General features: G+C 43.4%; 1 protein-coding gene across 1 annotated transcript; it reads left to right on the top strand.

Annotated features, from left to right (window-relative positions):
* The first annotated feature begins 703 nt into the window (after positions 1 to 703).
* Positions 704 to 20492, top strand: LOC115121789 (alpha-N-acetylgalactosaminide alpha-2,6-sialyltransferase 2-like). The gene is made up of 10 exons (XM_029650926.2): positions 704 to 851; positions 5246 to 5614; positions 9246 to 9492; positions 11566 to 11731; positions 12215 to 12389; positions 13109 to 13247; positions 13419 to 13522; positions 14149 to 14232; positions 16506 to 16605; positions 17543 to 20492. The coding sequence occupies exons 2-10, from the start codon at positions 5400 to 5402 to the stop codon at positions 17711 to 17713; spliced, it is 1401 nt and encodes a 466-aa protein (XP_029506786.1). The 5' UTR covers positions 704 to 851; positions 5246 to 5399; the 3' UTR covers positions 17714 to 20492.
* Positions 20493 to 21159: the final 667 nt, after the last annotated feature.

Below are 21159 nucleotides of genomic sequence, written 5' to 3'. Positions count from 1 at the left end.
TTCAGAGAAGTCTCATGGCCAGGAATCAAATTTCTATCTGATGTCAAACAACCTACAAAGCTGGCTTGAAATATCCGATTCCATGTGTATTTTGGCTGGTCAGACTGCAGGAAAGAGAACAGATTTGAATCAGATATGCAAAAAAAATGGCTTTGAGTCACTTCAAACTGTCAATGTGAACAAGGCTTTAGACAAGCTAGCTACTCTAACTTGATTGATAGCCTTAAATGGCTTCTTGGTAGCTTGTTATGAGATTGGGAAACTATCTGGGCTATCTAAAGCCAACTCCACAAAAATGCTCCGTGGCTAGTAGTACTACAGAAAAACAAAAACTAAAGTATACTTTTTATTTGTAAAACATTTTTAATGGACAAATCTGAGGGGGCACTAGCCCCCAATTGGCATGACATCTCTGCTCTGGACAGTTAATTTTTTTGTGGAATAAATATCAGAATTGGGCTGCCTGTGTGAACACAGCCATTGTGACCATAGCAACGCTATTCCTCTAAGGCTGTCGTCTCACGTCAGAATTTATTGTAGTCCGGGGTGTATTCACTAGGAACTAAAGAGAACGAAACGGGGCTGAACCTTGGTGAGTTTGTCAAATAGAAACGCTAGTTTTCGTTGCAAAACAAAACGGTTTGGACTAATGATTACACCCCGTAGTAAATGTTCCCTCTCTCCCAATTGCCAGCATCTGTTGCTCATTTCACAATCGTCCCGCCCATGCTGTGCTGTGCCGGCGCTCCGGTCTATTAGTCAAAGAGTTATTCTGGTTTAGATGACTTTCTACTGTCGCTACTCTCCTACTATGCAGACAGACAACTGTCACTAAAGAAGACTCGTCACAGGTAAGTGGATATGGGGACATTTTAACTTTTTATTTTCTATGTTTAGCTTTGTGTTGTGAAAAGGGGGGAGAGAGATCTCAGAGTAGTGACTTGCTGTTTCTCTGAGGGTGATCATGGTAATCGGTGCAAAACATGAACTTTAACAAATACCATTAAGTTTACAGCTTTTTTCTTCTTAGGATTCATTCAGATTTTTAGGAGAATTAAATCAAAAGAGGGGAAAGTATTTTATTATCATCATTATTCAACTGAATGGAAAAAAAGGTGACAGATAGCACAGCCAAGATTATAAAATACATTTTAATACCTTTTTTAGGGTAAAATGTTTGCTGTCTCTATTCTCCACCAAATGTCAAAGTTTTCACAGATGTGTTGAACAGCGCTAATCTGAGGATCAAGGTTTTCCTTCCATTCCCTGGTCATTTATCTTCAAACAAACACTGAAGAATAAGTCAGGGAAAGTAAATAGTTGACATTTTTAATGACCTCCGTCTTACAGTAGTTTGATAAATGTTTACTGATGAATTTATTACATTTTGGTATGTTTCAAAGATTTACTCTACACTACTTTGACAACACAAACTGAATCCAGGACAGCTGAACACATTCTTCCTTCTCCCTACAGTTTTCATCCATCAGCCCAACAACTGGCTCATGTGAACTACAATCTCAAAACTGTGTTTTAACATTGATAATCAATGCATGCGATATGGGCTTGGAAATATATGGCCTTTTAATTTAATTTATTTTTATTTCATCAGTGAGACAGAATGTAACCGTTCCACAGCCATACAGCTATGGATACTGCCATCTAACCAAACTACACTTCCTCAGTAAAGCTTTCACACAGGTGTCCGGAGCACGCTAGATGGCTAACTCCAGAGGGGGGTGTAGATGTCTCCCACACTACCTCCGGAGGTGGACGTCTGTCTGGTTTACAAGCACTGTAACATGGAGATATGACCGTAACAGATGTCTCCCACACACAGACTCACCCTTTTGTATCTGTGTCATTCTAGTGTATGTGACAGAATGAGTAGTGCCATTTGAGGCCACCTTCATTTTAAAGTAGTCCATTTTCTTCATAATTGTCTGATCCCTCCTGGTGACCTGGTTGGACATGACTCTCTGAGTGGTACAGCATATAGACGACAATAGCTCTCCCACATCACATGCCCCTGCAAGAATGACCTTTAATACCAGTAGACAATATATATATTTTTTCTCTTTTAGCCCAATTGAAAATGTAAAGGCTTTTATAATATCCACACTCTTTTGAATCGTGGCATTGATCAAGTGCGCAACACTATGTGTGGTATGGTTTTAGGTGAGAAGCTTCTGTATAGTTTGTATTGCTATCTTTCTTTTTTTAGTCTAAATGTTACGGTATGCTAATAGCTGCAGTCCCACATGAAGCAGGAATGTGGCTTTGGCCACTCCACATCCCAAGGCTAGGGTAAACAGACAAGGTTAATCTGATGTTTAGGAGTATGTATTTCACTCATGTAAATCCAATCGGAACAGAATGTAGTGCCCTAAGGCCATGTTATCCGCCCAGCACTGTGTTTACCATGTCATTGTAATCAGAGGGCGGTGACAGATGAGGTATAGAAGTGCGTGTTCTCATACAGGTGTTAATGATTGTACTCTGTCAGAGTAACTGTTGACATTCGAAACGTTCCTCGTGGTTCGTCACAGCCAGGGGGAGGAGCATGTGAACAATACATTGATTGCCCTCCAAAGGCCATTTTTGTTTTTTTTACATGAATGTTTTATTTCTATGTAGTCCACTACTTTTGACCTGAGCCACTTGGGACAGAGACATTTCCTCAGAGTAGAGATGTGATTCTGGTTTCCTGGTGTTTCCAGTACTTGTGGCAGGAAAATAACCTCTCCCTCAACGTCAACAAAACAAAGGGTCTGATCGTGGACTTCAGGAAACAGCAGAGGGAGCACCCCCCCCCCCCCCCCTATCTACATCCTTGGGACCGCAGTGAATAAGGTGAAAAGCTTCAAGTTCCTCGGCGTACACATCACTGACATTCTGAAATTGTTATCCCACACAGACATGAGGCTGAAGAAATTCCTTCTTGGCCCCTACGACCCTCACTAACTTTAATATGTACAATTGAGAGCATCCTGTCGGGCTGTATCACCGGCTGGTACGGCAACTGTACCTCCATGCAACTGCAGGGCTCTCTCGAGGGTGGTGAGGTCTGCCCAACTCATCAGGATTGGCAAATTCGCCACTGGCGCCCTGTGCTCTTCACAGATGAAAGCAGGTTCACACTGAGCACGTGACAGACGTGACAGAGTCTGGAGTTCTGCTGCCTGCAACATCCTCCAGCATGACCGGTTTGGCGACGGGTCAGTCATGGTGTGGGGTGGCATTTCTTTGGGGGGCCGCACAGCCCTCCATGTGCTCGCCAGAGGTAGCCTGACTGCCATTAGGTACCGAGATGAGATCCTCAGACCCCTTGTGAGACCATATGCTGGTGCGGTTGGCCCTGGGTTCCTCCTAATGCAAGACAATGCTAGACCTCATGTGGCTGGAGTGTGTCAGCAGTTCCTGCAAGAGGAAGGCATTGATGCTATGGACTGGCCCGCCCGTTCCCCAGACCTGAATCCAATTGAGCACATCTGGGACATCATGTCTTGCTCCATCCACCAACGCCACGTTGCACCACAGACTGTCCAGGAGTTGGCGGATGCTTTAGTCCAGGTCTGGGAGGAGATCCCTCAGGAGACCATCCGCCACCTCATCAGGAGCATGCCCAGGCATTGTAGGGAGGTCATACAGGCACGTGGAGGCCACACACACTACTGAGCCTCATTTTGACTTGTTTTAAGGACATTACATCAAAGTTGGATCAGCCTGTAGTGTGGTTTTCCACTTTTAATTTTGAGAGTCACTCCAAATCCAGACCTCCATGCGTTGATAAATTTGATTTCCATTGAGAATTTTTGTGATTTTGTTGTCAGCACATTCAACTATGTAAAGAAAAAAGTATTTAATAAGAATATTTCATTCATTCAGTTCTAGGATGTGTTATTTTAGTGTTCCCTTTATTTTTTTGAGCAGTGTACATGGACACTGGTCACTTTAATAATGGAACACTAGTCACTTTAATAATGGAACACTGGTCACTTTAATAATGGAACACTGGTCACTTTTAATAATGGAACACTAGTCACTTTAATAATGGAACACTAGTCACTTTAATAATGGAACACTAATCACTTTAATAATGGAACACTAGTCACTTTAATAATGGAACACTAGTCACTTTAATAATGGAACACTGGTCACTTTAATAATGGAACACTGGTCACTTTAATAATGGAACACTGGTCACTTTAATAATGGAACACTGGTCACTTTAATAATGGAACACTGGTCACTTTAATAATGGAACACTAGTCACTTTAATAATGGAACACTAGTCACTTTAATAATGGAACACTGGTCACTTTAATAATGGAACACTGGTCACTTTAATAATGGAACACTGGTCACTTTAATAATGGAACACTGGTCACTTTAATAATGGAACACTGGTCACTTTAATAATGGAACACTGGTCACTTTAATAATGGAACACTGGTCACTTTAATAATGGAACACTGGTCACTTTAATAATGGAACACTGGTCACTTTAATAATGGAACACTAGTCACTTTAATAATGGAACACTGGTCACTTTAATAATGGAACACTAGTCACTTTAATAATGTTCACATACTGCTTTACTCATCCAATATGTAAATACTGTATTCTATTCTACTATGTTTTAGTCAATGCCACTCTGACATTACTCATTCTACTATTTATATATTTCTTAATTCCGTTCTTTTACTTTTTAGATTTGTGAATTGTTAGATATTACTGTACTGTTGGAGCTAGGAACACAAACATTTCACTACACCCGCAATAACATCTGCTACATATGTTGTGTGTGTGACCAATAACATTTTATTTGACTTATCACAAGTCAGTCATCATGACCCTCTTCTTGTCTGGTTTAGGGATAGTGGGTTTACCAGGGTTGAGCAGGGTTAAACGGGTTTGAGCAGGGTTAAACCGGTTGAGCAGGGTTGTCAGAGATGGTACATTTTGACAGTTACTCTGCCATCACTGTATTATTCTGGAAGGATGAAGGCTTCACCTGGTCAGAGGGAGTTCCTGTACCATGATTCATCAGTGGCAATGAACAGTCCAAAGTAAATACCCATCTGCCCCTAAAATAGAGGGATCTGAAAGAATACAGAGAGACTGTATTTTTGTGGTCAAAGGTTTAATTAAAAAGGGATTATTGGGAGCAACTCTGTTGACACGGTAAAGTTTGCTCTCTCCATTTTATCTATGTCCGTTTCTCCTCTCTCTGTCTCTCCAGACTGTCATGTGGTAAGAGAGGCCCCAGAGTAGTGTGCACCTCTGTGGACTCATTTTACAGTCAACTCCAGCCCTCGTCTCTTTCCTCGTTGCTCCCCTGAAAACCTGAACATCCTCCTCAGAAGGACATTGGTTACTCCCCACATTCCTCCTCAATGGAAGGGAAAGGGCACACACGCAGCCGGCTGCTCAGGCTCAGGTCCACGATGACGAGCATGGGGCTCCAGAGGAGGCTATGGCTGTGCTTCCTGGGTGTCAGCTTCCTGCCAGTCATCTATATCATCTATTTGAACCTTGAGATCACCTGGGGCATGGACAACCTGAACCTGACACAATTCCCTGGCATCTGGTACACACAGGAACCCAAGAGGTAAACCAACAACCATGCAACAATCTAAAACTCCTGGTGGAAAATATTAAACTTCTAACAATGTTTCCATTCACAGTTTGTGAGAAGTTATACCGTATAAATTAATATCACGACGGCTGTGACGGAAACGGCAAAGTTTCGGTATAATTTTGTAAATGCCGACAAAATCATTTGTTTCGTTTGACATGGTGGGATCTTTTTGTGTCTGTAAAATGTTTTTTTTTTATCATGTGAGAAATGGAGGCAGAAACGCCTTTTTTTATGAGCAAATATGAATATAAGAAACATCATATAACCTGGGGAAACCATGCCGTTCAGAAGGCTACAGATTCAATAGTTTATGTTGAGCTTCGCCGGGTGGTGAAGGCACTCGATCGTGATGCTCCTTTTCCAATTCATATCAAAGGCCCTTAATGTGGTGACATGATGATCAATGCTTGACTGTCGTTTTGACACATTTTTAAATAGTCTCACGCTTATCCATAATAATCTCATGTAGACTAGGGGCCTGAGTGCGCTGTGTTGTGAATGCATTGTAATGTTTTTAAAATGGTATAAACTGCCTTATTTTTGCTGGACCCCAGGAAGAGTAGCTTCTGCTTTGGCAGCACATAATGGGGATCCATAATAAATACAAATATCCCGCACAGCCTGCATACACGGCCTACCTGCACAGTATCTGCCAGCTGTTGACTAAAGCACACTTGACAAGACCAGAATAGGCACATTTGCTATTTAACCCAACAGTTTTTGTGACAACTATTGGCAGTGTTGAAATGCGATGGAAACACATTGAACTTTAGATTTTTTTTAAATAGAATATTCGCTTGAATATGGGGCGGCAGGTAGCCTAATGGTTAGAGCGTTGGGCCAGTCACCGAAAGGTTGCTAGATCAAATCCCCGAGCTGGCAAGGTAAAAATCTGTTGTTTTGCCCCTGAACAAGGCAGTTAGCCTACCCTAGCTACTGTCTGGGAATGGATGGAACCCTAGCTACTGTCTGGGAATGGATGGAACCCTAGCTACTGTCTGGGAATGGATGGAACCCTAGCTACTGTCTGGGAATGGATGGAACCCTAGCTACTGTCTGGGAATGGATGGAACCCTAGCTACTGTCTGGGAATGGATGGAACCCTAGCTACTGTCTGGGAATGGATGGAACCCTAGCTACTGTCTGGGAATGGGTGGAACCCTAGCTACTGTCTGGGAATGGATGGAACCCTAGCTACTGTCTGGGAATGGATGGAACCCTAGCTACTGTCTGGGAATGGATGGAACCCTAGCTACTGTCTGGGAATGTGTGTGTGTAATTCAAAAGCAAAGATTCTGAGGGATTTTAATTTATTAAAAGGCTGAACTAGTGGAATGAATGTATATACTAGTGGAATGAATGTATATACTAGTGGAATTAATGTATATACTAGTGGAATGAATGTATTAACTAGTGGAATGAATGTATATACTAGTGGAATGAATGTATTAACTAGTGGAATGAATGTATTAACTAGTGGAATGAATGTATATACTAGTGGAATGAATGTATATACTAGTGGAATGAATGTATATACTAGTGGAATGAATGTATATACTAGTGGAATGAATGTATATACTAGTGGAATGAATGTATATACTAGTGGAATGAATGTATTAACTAGTGGAATGAATGTATATACTAGTGGAATGAATGTATATACTAGTGGAATGAATGTATATACTAGTGGAATGAATGTATTAACTAGTGGAATGAATGTATATACTAGTGGAATGAATGTATTAACTAGTGGAATGAATGTATTTACTAGTGGAATGAATGTATTAACTAGTGGAATGAATGTATTTACTAGTGGAATGAATGTATTAACTAGTGGAATGAATGTATATACTAGTGGAATGAATGTATATACTAGTGGAATGAATGTATATACTAGTGGAATGAATGTATTTACTAGTGGAATGAATGTATTAACTAGTGGAATGAATGTATATACTAGTGGAATGAATGTATTAACTAGTGGAATGAATGTATATACTAGTGGAATGAATGTATATACTAGTGGAATGAATGTATATACTAGTGGAATGAATGTATATACTAGTGGAATGAATGTATTAACTAGTGGAATGAATGTATATACTAGTGGAATGAATGTATATACTAGTGCCTGGTAGTAATGTCAGTAGTAGTGGAAGCAGCTGGGCTAACATTAAAACCAATGGAGAGCAACAGAATGGGGTTACATGTGAAATGTCAGTCTGGTAGTAATGTCAGTAGTAGTGGAAGCAGCTGTATTTCTCTCGCTGTGAGACTAAATCATACATTTGAGTGGTTTAAGGTTCAGCAGGTCTGTCATTTTGATGGCCTGCCTGTCTGTCTCTGCCTCTCTGCCTCTCTGCCTGTCTGTCTCTGCCTCTCTGCCTGCCTCCCTCCCTCCCTCCCTGCCATAGCCCTTGGGTTTCACCTAAGCAGTGATTTTATCTGAATGCCAGTTATTTGAAATCGGCCTGTTCTGCCACTCCTTTTTGTTCCAAACTGTCTTTCCAAATGCATTTTTGCTTTGGGGTCATCGTCTATTAACACAAATGGAGATCACTGTATTTAGACAGGCCGGGGAATGATGAACAGTTTATGGAGAAGGGGAATTCTGCTATTGCACGACAAAAACATTAGCATTTATGTGGAAAAGGGGGTATTTTTTACATCATCCATGGGTTTTTCTGTCTGCTCGAGAGCCTCTTATGAGAGAATGGATAGTCCATGATGCATCAGTCCTTCAGTTGTATTTCCTGGTGGCGACTATCACCTTTTTGATCTCAGATTGTCACAGGTATCGGTTACACCCTAATCCAATTTTGGTTGATTACCTTTGTCCTTCATTAAATGACTGGAGGACACAGGTCCAGATATGACCGGGTGCATTGGGGCAATATTACTCTGTAGAGCTCTTTGGCATTTTGTTGTCCTGAAAATACATCCAGACACAATCAGGCCTTATTGTTTATTTAATATAAGTGCACTTGGCCAACATCAATGTGGAGGATACAGGTCATTTTATGAGACGGACGATTGTCGTCTTTCCCTACCAAACACGATGCAGCTCTACCATTGGCACATTGAATAGCATACCACTTCTCCGTACTGTTTTACTCAGAATAAATCAAGACTAGGGTTGTCCCGGACGACAACAACAAAATATTGGTCGACCAAAGCCTATCGACCAGTTGAATAATTGGGGTCAGACATTATCCAGACTCGACCACAAATTAGCCTGGAAGAAGAGAAGTTGTAGGTTTGTGTAAAATACATTTCAATAATGGTGAAATCTGACAACACTTTATAATAACTAGGCTCAACCCTAGATAATGTTTAGAAAGCCATTTTAGGTTCAGCTTTTCTGCTCCATTTGGGTCACATGACCACAGTTGACAGAGCGTGTGCTGTTTCTGCCGAGTCAGATACAGAATCAACATATTTCAGCTGTTACTGAGGAACTTTTGATTGTGTTAGAGAAATATGTGAGTTTTTCCACAATTGGGTAGCAGGAGACAACGACATTTGACACATTTGACATTACCCAGGACAGTTAAGGTGACACTGGTTTCAGCTCGAAGGTGTGTGTTTTGTCTCTTGCCAGGTTACATGACCCTGAAGAACCTCTTGTTGTCAATACGCTGTCAGATAATAGTAGTATCGCACCACCAACACCTTTAAGTTTAAAGGTGAAGTCCACATCCCCTGCCAGAGTCAGACCGTCAACAGAACTTGGAGCCAGGACTACCAAGGGCTCTGATCTTAAAGGTGCTCTCCTCAAGTCCGCCAAACCAACAGAGCCACCCTTCATTGGCGACAGCTACTACAGTGAAGATGCCCCACCTCAAACAGTGAGTTGAAGTTCCTTTTTCTGATCTGTTCCTGTTACTCGATGTGTTTGTTGTGATTGCTGTCTACTTCAGAGACCTTAGGAGGCCTGTGGTCTCCTTGCAGTTAATGCTGACTGATTGTACTTTCAGACACATGAAGCAAGGAAGCCCCACTTTGTTATAAAATAAGGACAGTGGATATCTGTTTAAATCTCAGTCAGATGACATGAGTGATACTCTAGTTAATCACCAGATTACACAACCCAAAAGGTCATCACCAACGTGTAATTCATACAGCAATTTGATAAGCTCTGGGGCATCTTAAGCAATCTCCATATTACATTATGTGGAAATAAGCCCAGTTGAATAATTACCTTTTTTTAATTTAACTGCAGGTCTGCATGGTAAAATTCCACCACTAGTTCAGTGTTAATCACACAGATGTTCTAAGGACTTGATGTTCTGCAATGATGTTGGCTGGTGTTTGTGTTTGTGTGGGATGTCTAGTTGAATGAATGCCATTGAAAACTGGCTGGTGTTTTCTTTGGACTCGCGTATAATGGCAAATATATGACATGTGTCCCAGACTGTGTTCTCTTGCTCTTACCCTCCTTGTGTCATCACTATAGAAGAATGTTGCAGCGTCATCTCACGGTCAACCGAGACGAGGAAAGAACATTGTACATTTCATATGAACAATGGCTGAGGTTCATTTGCCAAAACAGTCATTTCAGTTTAAAAGGAATTCTGCTTCCTATTTTTCCTATAATATAGACTAAATACGGTCGACCACAACGCAGAACTCTCCACTCCATGTGGTGGTTTCTCACTGGCGTGGACTGTTTCGTCTTGATATCTTTCATAAGACAGATAAGATGTGAAGCATATGTTTTTATTTGATCCGGACATGTGGGTGGTAAAAGAACACCGTACGGTTCAATGCAATCTCCAATCTCTTTATCTCTACCTTTTTTTTTTGTTTAGTGGAGTGGTATGCACAACTCCCATCAAACTCTTTGTCTGCTTATCTCCCACTCGTTGACTTTCCATGATTCAGTGTTCCTCAGAAACAGTGAGTAGTTACCCTGATGATGAAGACCTAAATGGCCTCGTTTGATACAAGACCGTAGCTATGAGGGGACACCGAGGTTCGGAACCTTCTTTTTAATAAAAAAATAAGTCATGTCCATTTTTTATTTTACCTTTATTTAACTAGGCAAGTCAGTTAAGAACAAATTCTTATTTTCAATGACGGCCTAGGAACAGTGGGTTAACTGCCTGTTCAGGAGCAGAACGACAGATTTGTACCTTGTCAGCTCGGGGATTTGAACTTGCAACCTTTCGGTTACTAGTCCAACACTCTAACTACTAGGCTACCCTGCCGCCCCACATATTATGTTGTGTGGAAAGTTATATATAACAGTTATATATAATTTAAGGAGTAAGGCCCGAGGGATAAGGGAGGTTCTTAGGTGCAATGCAGAGTGCCTGGACACAGCCCTTAGCCATTGTATATTGGCAATATGCCACAAACCCCCGAGGTGACTTGTTGCTATTATAAGCTGGTTACCAACGTAATTAGAGCAGAACATAAAAATCATACCCATGGTATACGGCTGTCAGCCAATCAGCATCCAGTGCTTGAATCACCCACTTTACAATGACCTTTGTGTAACTGCAGGTCTGCATGGTAAAATTACACCGTTCGTTCAGTTTTAATGATGCTGATGTTGAGTCACTTATTGTTCTATAAGGACATTAGGTTGTGCTGGCCCCCTGTACCGTGACAATGACAGGATATGATGTCATAGTACAGGTTTCCCAGAATCTGTTCTCTTGTGCTACCCTCTTTGTGTCATCGCCATAGAATGTTGTAGCGGCATCATCACGCGGTCTACCCAGTGCTGAGTTAATGTGTAGCGGCTAATAGCTAATAGGCTATGTGTTTGTGAATGAAGCTACAGCAGCCAAGGTGATAATGTCTGGGGTCATTTTTACTTGTTTTCACTGTTCTCCAAATAGTATTTTAGAGTTTTGAAATTGTATTGAAATACAGTAAATGAGCTTCAACTTTCTGAACGTTATTCCATCCAGGACTGTCCAGACAGTATTCGTAGCAGGGTGCCCCAGACAGACTTTGGGGTACGGTTTCTGGGCAGGATCCCTGTGCTTCAGTGGGCCAAGCATGCCACTCCAGAACAGTACCAGCGCCTCCGACTGTATCCAGGGACTCATGGCTGGGCAAACCTAGACTTTAACAGTAGGTACTTTCAATACATGTTGACAAGAACGTTTCAATGTGTTACTCCATACCAACTATTATTTGAAAATTGGCTGACAAATCATGTTCACATGCTGACGACAAACAATTTAGTTCCACATCGTTGTCTGCCACTGTCTAACTCCAGTGCCCTATGATCCATGGTCACCCCAATAAAGATGTTACATGGCTTCAGAGATGGGAAACACGGCCCTTTATGGTCAGTCGATTGAGTACATCTGCACAACTTCACAGATGCATGGGAACCTCCTATCAGCTCACATCTACAAGAGTAAACGATAGCATGATTCCACTGTTTTTACCCCGTGGACTTTACCCACGCCTCCCAGCTAGTGAGACGAGACACTGACAGTTGAGCGTAGTAGTCGTCCATTGGAAATGTGCGCGAGGCAGAAATTTCATCTGTTGGTTGGCTGTCTTCACCAGTTATTTTATTACATTGGAATGCATTTGTTGTTGCAGCTCTGGTGTCGACCCTATCTGTTCTCAACACGTCAGCCAACTGGCACATGTTTGATGACTGGGCTCGTCGTAGCAACGGCTCACGGTGTGTCCGCTGTGCTGTCGTGGGCAACGGAGGGATTCTGAATGAGTCAAAGAAAGGCCATGAGATTGACCAGCATGACTACGTATTCAGGTGAGACGCTGTCTTTGACCTTGTTCAGTCTTGACTTCCTCAATAGCCTGCGGGGGTGGTTGGACCTTCTTAAGTGGAATGTTCCTTGGAATGTGTGTTATGTTAGTACAGTTGGCCTTCATCCTGTGTTTCATTTTGTCATTCAGGATGGCTGATTTCAAGGGCTCCTCAAGAGTCTGTTGAATGAAGCATGCATCTGGTTTCTGTGGTTACCTGAGTGTGGGGTCATTGACAGTGTTCATGTTCCTTCATGCCGTGGTTGTCTGTTCAGTGTTCCTTCCTGTGTGTCCTGTGTTGTAATTGGTCGTCTTTGACAGTGTTCCTGTGTTGTATAAAGATAATCATTTGGGAGGTGGTTATATTGACAGTTTGGTAAAACAGTAGGATAAAGACACATGGGTAGAGTCCATTCCACTCCCGTCCTTTTCTTTTAAGAGCTTTGTCACAAGGGACTATGTAATAGAGATGTGTTTTCTTTGCATATCCCAGCTCCCCCTGAGACACCCGCAGGGAGTGAGGTCATGGCCAGGGTCACCATTGTCCAGCACCCCTGAAGCAATTTGGGTTCAGTGCCTCAAAGGCGCACGGTGGCAGGTTATTTTTCTCCACCTCGTCGGCTCTGATATTCGAACCAGGAACTTTTATTTTAATTTTATTTTTTAAAATGTTTATATTGGTTATTGACAAAGTTCTGTTCCATGCTTCTGTTGTTACTCCAGGACCAACGGAGCTGTCATTAAAGGCTTTGAGCAGGATGTGGGCTCCAGAACATCCTTCTACACGTTCTCCACCAACACACTCCGTAACTCCATGAGGAGCTACGCCGGAGCGGGCTACAGAGGACCACCCCTCTCTGAGGTGAACACTTCCATCATGATGATGCTGATGGTTCACGATCACATTTACTCACTGGGAATAAACTTCATCCTCCATTCTTTAATTCATTTCCAGACAAACTCTTAACTTTCATTTACATTTTTTTTATAGTCTAGTCATGCATTCCCCTCGTTCTCTGTCTTTATCCTGTAGGAGACACGCTATGTCTTCCTGCCAGACCATGACAGGGATTATCTGCTGATGAAAGCAGCTGCCACACACACTCCAGTAGAGAGAGGACCAGAAAGGAGCAAAACGTAAGATACCGGATGGGTTCATCTCCATGGAGGTTTTGATTTCATTGCCCACACAGCATCTATGTGGATTTCCATTGTAATTAAATACCCTCAATATCCCCAAGTATTCCTTCTTTATTTACTAATGTTTAATTTTTAAAAAATGAATCTTTATTTAACTAGGCAAGGCAGTTAAGAACAAATTCTTATTTTCAATGACGGCCTAGGAACAGTGGGTTAACTGCCTTGTTCAGGGGCAGAACGACAGACTTGTACCTTGTCAGCTCGGGGATTCCAACTTGCAACCTTTCGGTTACTAGGCCAACGCTCTTAACCACTAGGCTACCCTGCCGTCCCTACACTCTAACCACTAGGCTACCCTGCCGTCCCTACACTCTAACCACTAGGCTACCCTGCCGTCCCTACACTCTAACCACTAGGCTACCCTGCCGTCCCTAAACTCTAACCACTAGGCTACCCTGCCGTCCCTAAACTCTAACCACTAGGCTACCCTGCCGTCCCTACACTCTAACCACTAGGCTACCCTGCCGTCCCTACACTCTAACCACTAGGCTACCCTGCCGTCCCTACACTCTAACCACTAGGCTACCCTATACTGTTATCTGTTTATGTTTTTCCCTTTTTAGACCTCCCACATACTTTGGAGGAAATGTGACCGTAGAAAAGTTGAAGATGTACCATCCAGATTTCATACGCTACATCAGAAACAGGTGTGTACATTTTTTATTTTTACAAGGGGGGGAAGTGCGTTATCTTAGTACAAAGCACATAGTCTTTAGGAGAGTTGTTGTGGCTAATCCGAATCACAGCTGAGCTCTGATTATATATATATATATACACACACCTGGACAAAGGTATTAAAGAAACCCCTTTTGAAGTCCCAACTGTTTTGGGTGGGGAGCCACTTTATGATCGAGAACTCTTCCTACAATGGTTAAAGAGGTCCTCTGATGTTGAGGTTCCAATAATATATATATATAATATATGCACTTCTGTCATTTTTGTTTAGTTTTTTTTGTATTGAAATGTAACTGATCCCAACCCTGGTTGAGTGGCTGTAACTGATCCCAACCCTGGTTGAGTGGCTGTAACTGATCCCAACCCTGGTTGAGTGGCTGTAACTGATCCCAACCCTGGTTGAGTGGCTGTAACTGATCCCAACCCTGGTTGAGTGGCTGTAACTGATCCCAACCCTGGTTGAGTGGCTGTAACTGATCCCAACCCTGGTTGAGTGGCTGTAACTGATCCCAACCCTGGTTGAGTGGCTGTAACTGATCCCAACCCTGGTTGAGTGGCTGTAACTGATCCCAACCCTGGTTGAGTGGCTGTAACTGATCCCAACCCTGGTTGAGTGGCTGTAACTGATCCCAACCCTGGTTGAGTGGCTGTAACTGATCCCAACCCTGGTTGAGTGGCTGTAACTGATCCCAACCCTGGTTGAACCCCAACCCTGGTTGAGTGGCTGTAACTGATCCCAACCCTGGTTGAGTGGCTGTAACTGATCCCAACCCTGGTTGAGTGGCTGTAACTGATCCCAACCCTGGTTGAGTGGCTGTAACTGATCCCAACCCTGGTTGAGTGGCTGTAACTGATCCCAACCCTGGTTGAGTGGCTGTAACTGATCCCAACCCTGGTTGAGTGGCTGTAACTGATCCCAACCCTGGTTGAGTGGCTGTAACTGATCCCAACCCTGGTTGAGTGGCTGTAACTGATCCCAACCCTGGTTGAGTGGCTGTAACTGATCCCAACCCTGGTTGAGTGGCTGTAACTGATCCCAACCCTGGTTGAGTGGCTGTAACTGATCCCAACCCTGGTTGAGTGGCTGTAACTGATCCCAACCCTGGTTGAGTGGCTGTAACTGATCCCAACCCTGGTTGAGTGGCTGTAACTGATCCCAACCCTGGTTGAGTGGCTGTAACTGATCCCAACCCTGGTTGAGTGGCTGTAACTGATCCCAACCCTGGTTGAGTGGCTGTAACTGATCCCAACCCTGGTTGAGTGGCTGTAACTGATCCCAACCCTGGTTGAGTGGCTGTAACTGATCCCAACCCTGGTTGAGTGGCTGTAACTGATCCCAACCCTGGTTGAGTGGCTGTAACTGATCCCAACCCTGGTTGAGTGGCTGTCCCAACCCTGGTTGATCCCAACCCTGGTTGAGTGGCTGTAACTGATCCCAACCCTGGTTGAGTGGCTGTAACTGATCCCAACCCTGGTTGAGTGGCTGTAACCCTGGTTGATGGCCCATCCCACCCTGGTTGAGTGGCTGTAACTGATCCCAACCCTGGTTGAGTGGCTGTAACTGATCCCAACCCTGGTTGAGTGGCTGTAACTGATCCCAACCCTGGTTGAGTGGCTGTAACTGATCCCAACCCTGGTTGAGTGGCTGTAACTGATCCCAACCCTGGTTGAGTGGCTGTAACTGATCCCAACCCTGGTTGAGTGGCAGTGCCCATTTTTATCTCCATATCAAATAATTACCTTACTGTGATTTAAAACATTTTTTTTTTAACCATTTTGAATTGAAAACAAAAAATAGCTTCTTAGCAAAGAGAAATTTCTCAAGCGAGGATTTTGCTAAGACTCTCTGGGAGTAGTCTGACTGGGGAGGGGAAAACTGAAGAATAGCTGTTATTGGCAGAAAGGTTTGGATCTCTCTTATTGGTCTATTAACTCATTTACCACCTGGTGATGTCACCAAGGAGGCCAGAACTCCATCCCACACCATCTAACACTTAAAGGTAATTATTATACCATGACTCTGTTCGGGTGCATACTAATCAGGCCTGTGTGGTGTGGGGTTGGCTCTCCTCTCAACAAGGAAAAGGTGGCAGCCAGGTCTGGTCTGTCCACAACCTTTTCTCCAGCAAGGGCATTTTAGGAAAGGACAAAATCCATTATCCCTGAAGATAATTTTCTTGGACACCTATTTTAATGTGTCGACCAGCTGTATTGTTTAAATGTTCTCTTGTGTTTTATGTCGTAGGTTCCTCCGGGCCCACGCCATGCAGACCAAATACAAGGACATCTACCGTCCATCAACAGGTGCTGTGATGCTGCTGGCTGCGATACACACCTGTGACCAGGTACGGGACGACCCACCAATGACTAGCCATTAAACAATAACTCTCTGGACATGACTGCACTGACCCTCCAGTTGGCCAGCATTTACTCTGACCCTGATAGTCTTCAAAAGCCCTGTAAAACAGAAATACTACATTCTGCTCCGATCACTGCCTAAAGCAAAGGCCCATATGGTAATCATTGTTCTTGAGGCATGGAACACTAGATAATAAATAAAAGGTTGTGACTGCAGCAACTGACTTCTGTCCCCACCCCCTCTCTCTACCTCTCTCTCCTTCTGCTCCCCACCCCCTCTCTCTACCTCTCTCTCCTTCTGCTCCCCACCCCTCTCTCTACCTCTCTCTCCTTCTGCTCCCCACCCCCTCTCTCTACCTCTCTCTCCTTCTGCTCCCCACCCCTCTCTCTACCTCTCTCTCCTTCTGCTCCCCACCCCTCTTTCTACCTCTCTCTCCTTCTGCTCCCCACCCCCTCTTTCTACCTCTCTCTCCTTCTGCTCCCCACCCCTCTTTCTACCTCTCTCTCCTTCTGCTCCCCACCCCCTCTCTCTACCTCTCTCTCCTTCTGCTCCCCACCCCCTCTCTCTACCCCTCTCTCCTTCTGCTCCCCACCCCTCTCTCTCTTCTGCTCCCCACCCCTCTCTCTTTCTGCTCCCCACCCCTCTCTCTTTCTGCTCCCCACCCCTCTCTCTTTCTGCTCCCCACCCCCTCTCTCTTCTGCTCCCCACCCCCTCTCTCCTTCTGCTCCCCACCCCTCTCTCTACCCCTCTCTCCTTCTGCTCCCCACCCCCTCTCTCTTTCTGCTCCCCACCCCCTCTCTCTTTCTGCTCCCCACCCCCTCTCTCCTTCTGCTCCCCACCCCCTCTGTCTACCCCTCTCTCCTTCTGCTCCCCACCCCCTCTCTCTACCCCTCTCTCCTTCTGTCTGTCGTGTTTGAAAACAGGTGAGCGCGTATGGCTTCATGACTCCAGATTATGTGAAATATTCCGACCACTACTTTGACCGCCAATATCACCCAGTGGGTTTCTTCATTAACCACGACATGAGGATGGAGATGGCACTGTGGCAACAACTCCACCGTGCAGGCCTCATCACTCTCTACATGCGCCAGTGAACTCAGGAACTAACTCACTCAAGGTTGCTACGGCAACGACCACCTCCCGTAGGATTAAAAAAATAGTCATAAACTGTATATTTATATATTATTGAACAAAAAAATATAAATTCAACATGGTGTTGGTTTTATGAGCTGAAATAAAACATCCCAGAAATGTTCCGTATGCACAAAAAGCTTATTTCTCTCAAATGTTGTGCACAAATTTGTTTACATCCCTATTAGTGAACATCTGCCATCTGACAGGTTTGGCATTTTAGGCAGAGTTCCTCTGTTCAGTGTCTGTGTTCTTTTGACCATCTTAATCTTTTATTGGCCAGTCTGAGATATGGCTTTTTCTTTGCAACTCTGCCTAGAAGACCAGCATCCCGGAGTCGCCTCTTCACTGTTGACGTAGAGACGGGTGTTTTGCAGGTACTATTTAATGAAGCTGCCAGTTGAGGACTTGTGAGGCGTCTGTTTCTCAAACTAGCCACTCTAATGTACTTGTCCTCTTGCTCAGTTGTGCACCGGGGCCTCCCACTCCTCTTTCTATTCTGGTTAGGGCCAGTTTGCGCTGTTCTGTGAAGGGAGTAGGTCACAGCATTGTACGCGATCTTCAGTTTCTTGGCAATTTCTTGCATAGAATGACTTCCATTTCGCAGAACAAGAATAGACTGAGTTTCAGAAGAAAGTTATTTGTTTCTGGCCATTTTGAGCCTGTAATCGAACCCACAAATGTGGACGCTCCAGATACTCAACTAGTCTAAAACAGGCCAGTTTTATAGCTTCTTTAACTAGCACAACAGTTTTCAGCTGTGCTAACATAATTGCAAAAGGGTTTTCTAATGATCAATTAGCCTTTTAAAAATGAACTTGGATTAGCTAACACAGCGTGCCATTGGGACACAGGAGTGATTGTTGCTGATAATTGGCCTCTGTACGCCTATGTAGATATTCCATTTAAAAAATGTAATTTACAACATTAACAATGTCTACATGTATTTCTGATAAATTAGATGCTATTTTAATGGACAATTTATATTTTTTGCTTTTCTTTCAAAAACAAAGACATTTCTAAGTGAGCCCAAACTTTAGAATGCGTGTGTGTACACACAGTACCAGTCAAAAGTTTGGACACCCCTGCTCATTCACAGGTTTTTCCTTATGTTTACCATGTACTACATTGTAGAGTAGTGAAGACATCAGAACTATGAAATAACACATATGGGATAATGTAGTCACCAAAGCGGTGTGAAACAAATAAAAATATATTTTATATTTGAGATTCTTCAAAGTAGCTACTCTTTGCCTTGATGACCGCTTTGCATACTCTTGGCATTCTCTCAACCAGCTTCATGAGGTAGTTACCTGGAATGCATTTCAATTAACAGGTGTGCCTTCAAATGTAATATGTGGAATTTCTTTCTTAATTTGTTTGAACCAATCAGTTGTGTTGTGACAAGGTAGGGGTGGTATAGAGAAGATGGCCCTATTGGGTAAAATTCCATATTATGGCAAGAACAGCTCATCAGCAAAGGGGAAACGACAGTCCATTACTTTAAGACATGAAGTCAATCCGGAAAATGTCAAGAACTTTGAAAGTTTCTACAAGTGCAGTCGCAAAAAACCTTCAAGCTCTGTGATGAAACGGATGTTCTCCGCATGTGTGGTTCCCACCGTGGAGGTGTGATAGTGTGGGGGTGATTTGCTGGTGATTTACTGTGATTTATTTAGAATTCAAGGTCACACTCAACCAGCATGGCTACCACAGCCTTTTGACACACATATACAGAGATGTATATATACAAAACAATGTGGACCCCTTGCTCGTCGAACATCTCATTCCTAAATCATGGGCATTAATATGGAGTTGGTCCACCCTTCGCTGCTTTAACATCCTCCACTGTTCTGGGAAGGCTTTCCACTAGATGTTGGAACATTGCTGGGGGGACTTGCTTCCATTCAGCCACGAGCATTATTGAGGTCGGGCACTGATGTTGTGCAATTAGGCCTGGCTCTGAGTCTGCGTTCCAATTCATCCCAAAGTTGTTTGATGGGTGGAGGTCAGGGCTCTGTGCAGGCCAGTCAAGTTCTTCCACACTGAGCTCGACAAACCATTTCTGTATGGACCTCACTTTGTCCATGGGGGCTGTGTCATGCTGAAACAGGAAAGGGCCTTCCCCAAGCTGTTGCCACAAAGTTGGAAGCACAGAATTGTCTAGAATGTCATTGGATGCTGTCGCATTAAGATTTCCCTTCACTGAAACTAAGGGGCCTAGCCCGGATCATTATTCCTCCTCCACCAAACTTTACAGTTGGCACTATTGCATTCGAGCAGGTAGCGTTCTCCTGGCATCCGCCAAACCCAGATTTGTCCGTCGCACTGCCAGATGGTGTAGAGTGATCCATCACTCCAGAGAACGCATTTCCTCTGCTCCAGAGTCCAATGGTGGCGAGCTTTATATTTAGACTCACTAAATGGTTCCTCTACAGATGACTCACTAAATGGTTCCTCTACAGATGACTCACTAAATGGTTCCTCTACAGATGACTCGCAATGTAGTACTGTGAGAACATATAGTACTCTCCTATTTTTGCTGGAGTTTATTTTCAACAGCTCTCTTGTCCCATGGGATAACCTTCCTGACTCTTATTGCTGACGATGTGCTGAGTGATCCATTGTACTGAAACACAAAGGGGCGTAATGTTTATCGTTTTTGTCTTTTCACTTTTTTTTGTTGTTGAATGTACGTTAATTTAATAACACATCTATTATGAATAAAGAATTACGTTTGTGTGTCTGGTGTTTCGTGTCCGTCAGTTGAACAGGATTTCATGTCACTCAGCTGAATATAATTTTGTGTGCCTCCTGAGTAGGCGGTATAGTCAACACAGGATAAAAAATGCAGGTTGGCAATACCACCATCGAGCAGTTTTGCCTTAAGGTTTTCACAACATTTAATCTAGAGTTGAAGGCCACCTTCTTGGTTGGTTGTGGTACATTATGTTTTGGCTTTAGGGACCTGCCGAGTGAGAATATATCCGCCCTGATAACGTGTGTATCTGAAAACCTCTAATCCACCATTAACAAAGGTGTTCTATACAGACAAAAGGTCATGAAGTACAGCAATAAGGTCAAACACTGTTTTCTCTCCACTCCCAAATGTCTACTATCATGACTCAAAGTACAAACAGGAAAAAATCACATACCTGATTAAGTATTACATAAGTCTTAGTATCATCATTAGTTTTTAGAGGCCAGACAAGAACTACCCATGGAGTCAACAATGTCTCAGCAAAGCAACAAAGCTCACATCCAGAGAAATGTTTCCTTCTCTCTTTCTCTCCACTCTGCCATAACATCCTACTCTACTTCTTCGGTGGTGAAGACCCTTCTAACCATTCTCTGACCTCTACTTCTTCGGTGGTGAAGACCCTTCTAACCATTCTCTGACCTCTACTTC

The sequence above is a fragment of the Oncorhynchus nerka genome, linkage group LG16 (genome assembly GCF_034236695.1).
Source record: "Oncorhynchus nerka isolate Pitt River linkage group LG16, Oner_Uvic_2.0, whole genome shotgun sequence".
NCBI classification, from domain to species: Eukaryota; Metazoa; Chordata; class Actinopteri; order Salmoniformes; family Salmonidae; genus Oncorhynchus; species Oncorhynchus nerka.
Note: the sequence above shows the minus strand (reverse complement) of the source record. Positions and strands in the feature narration are given on the sequence as shown.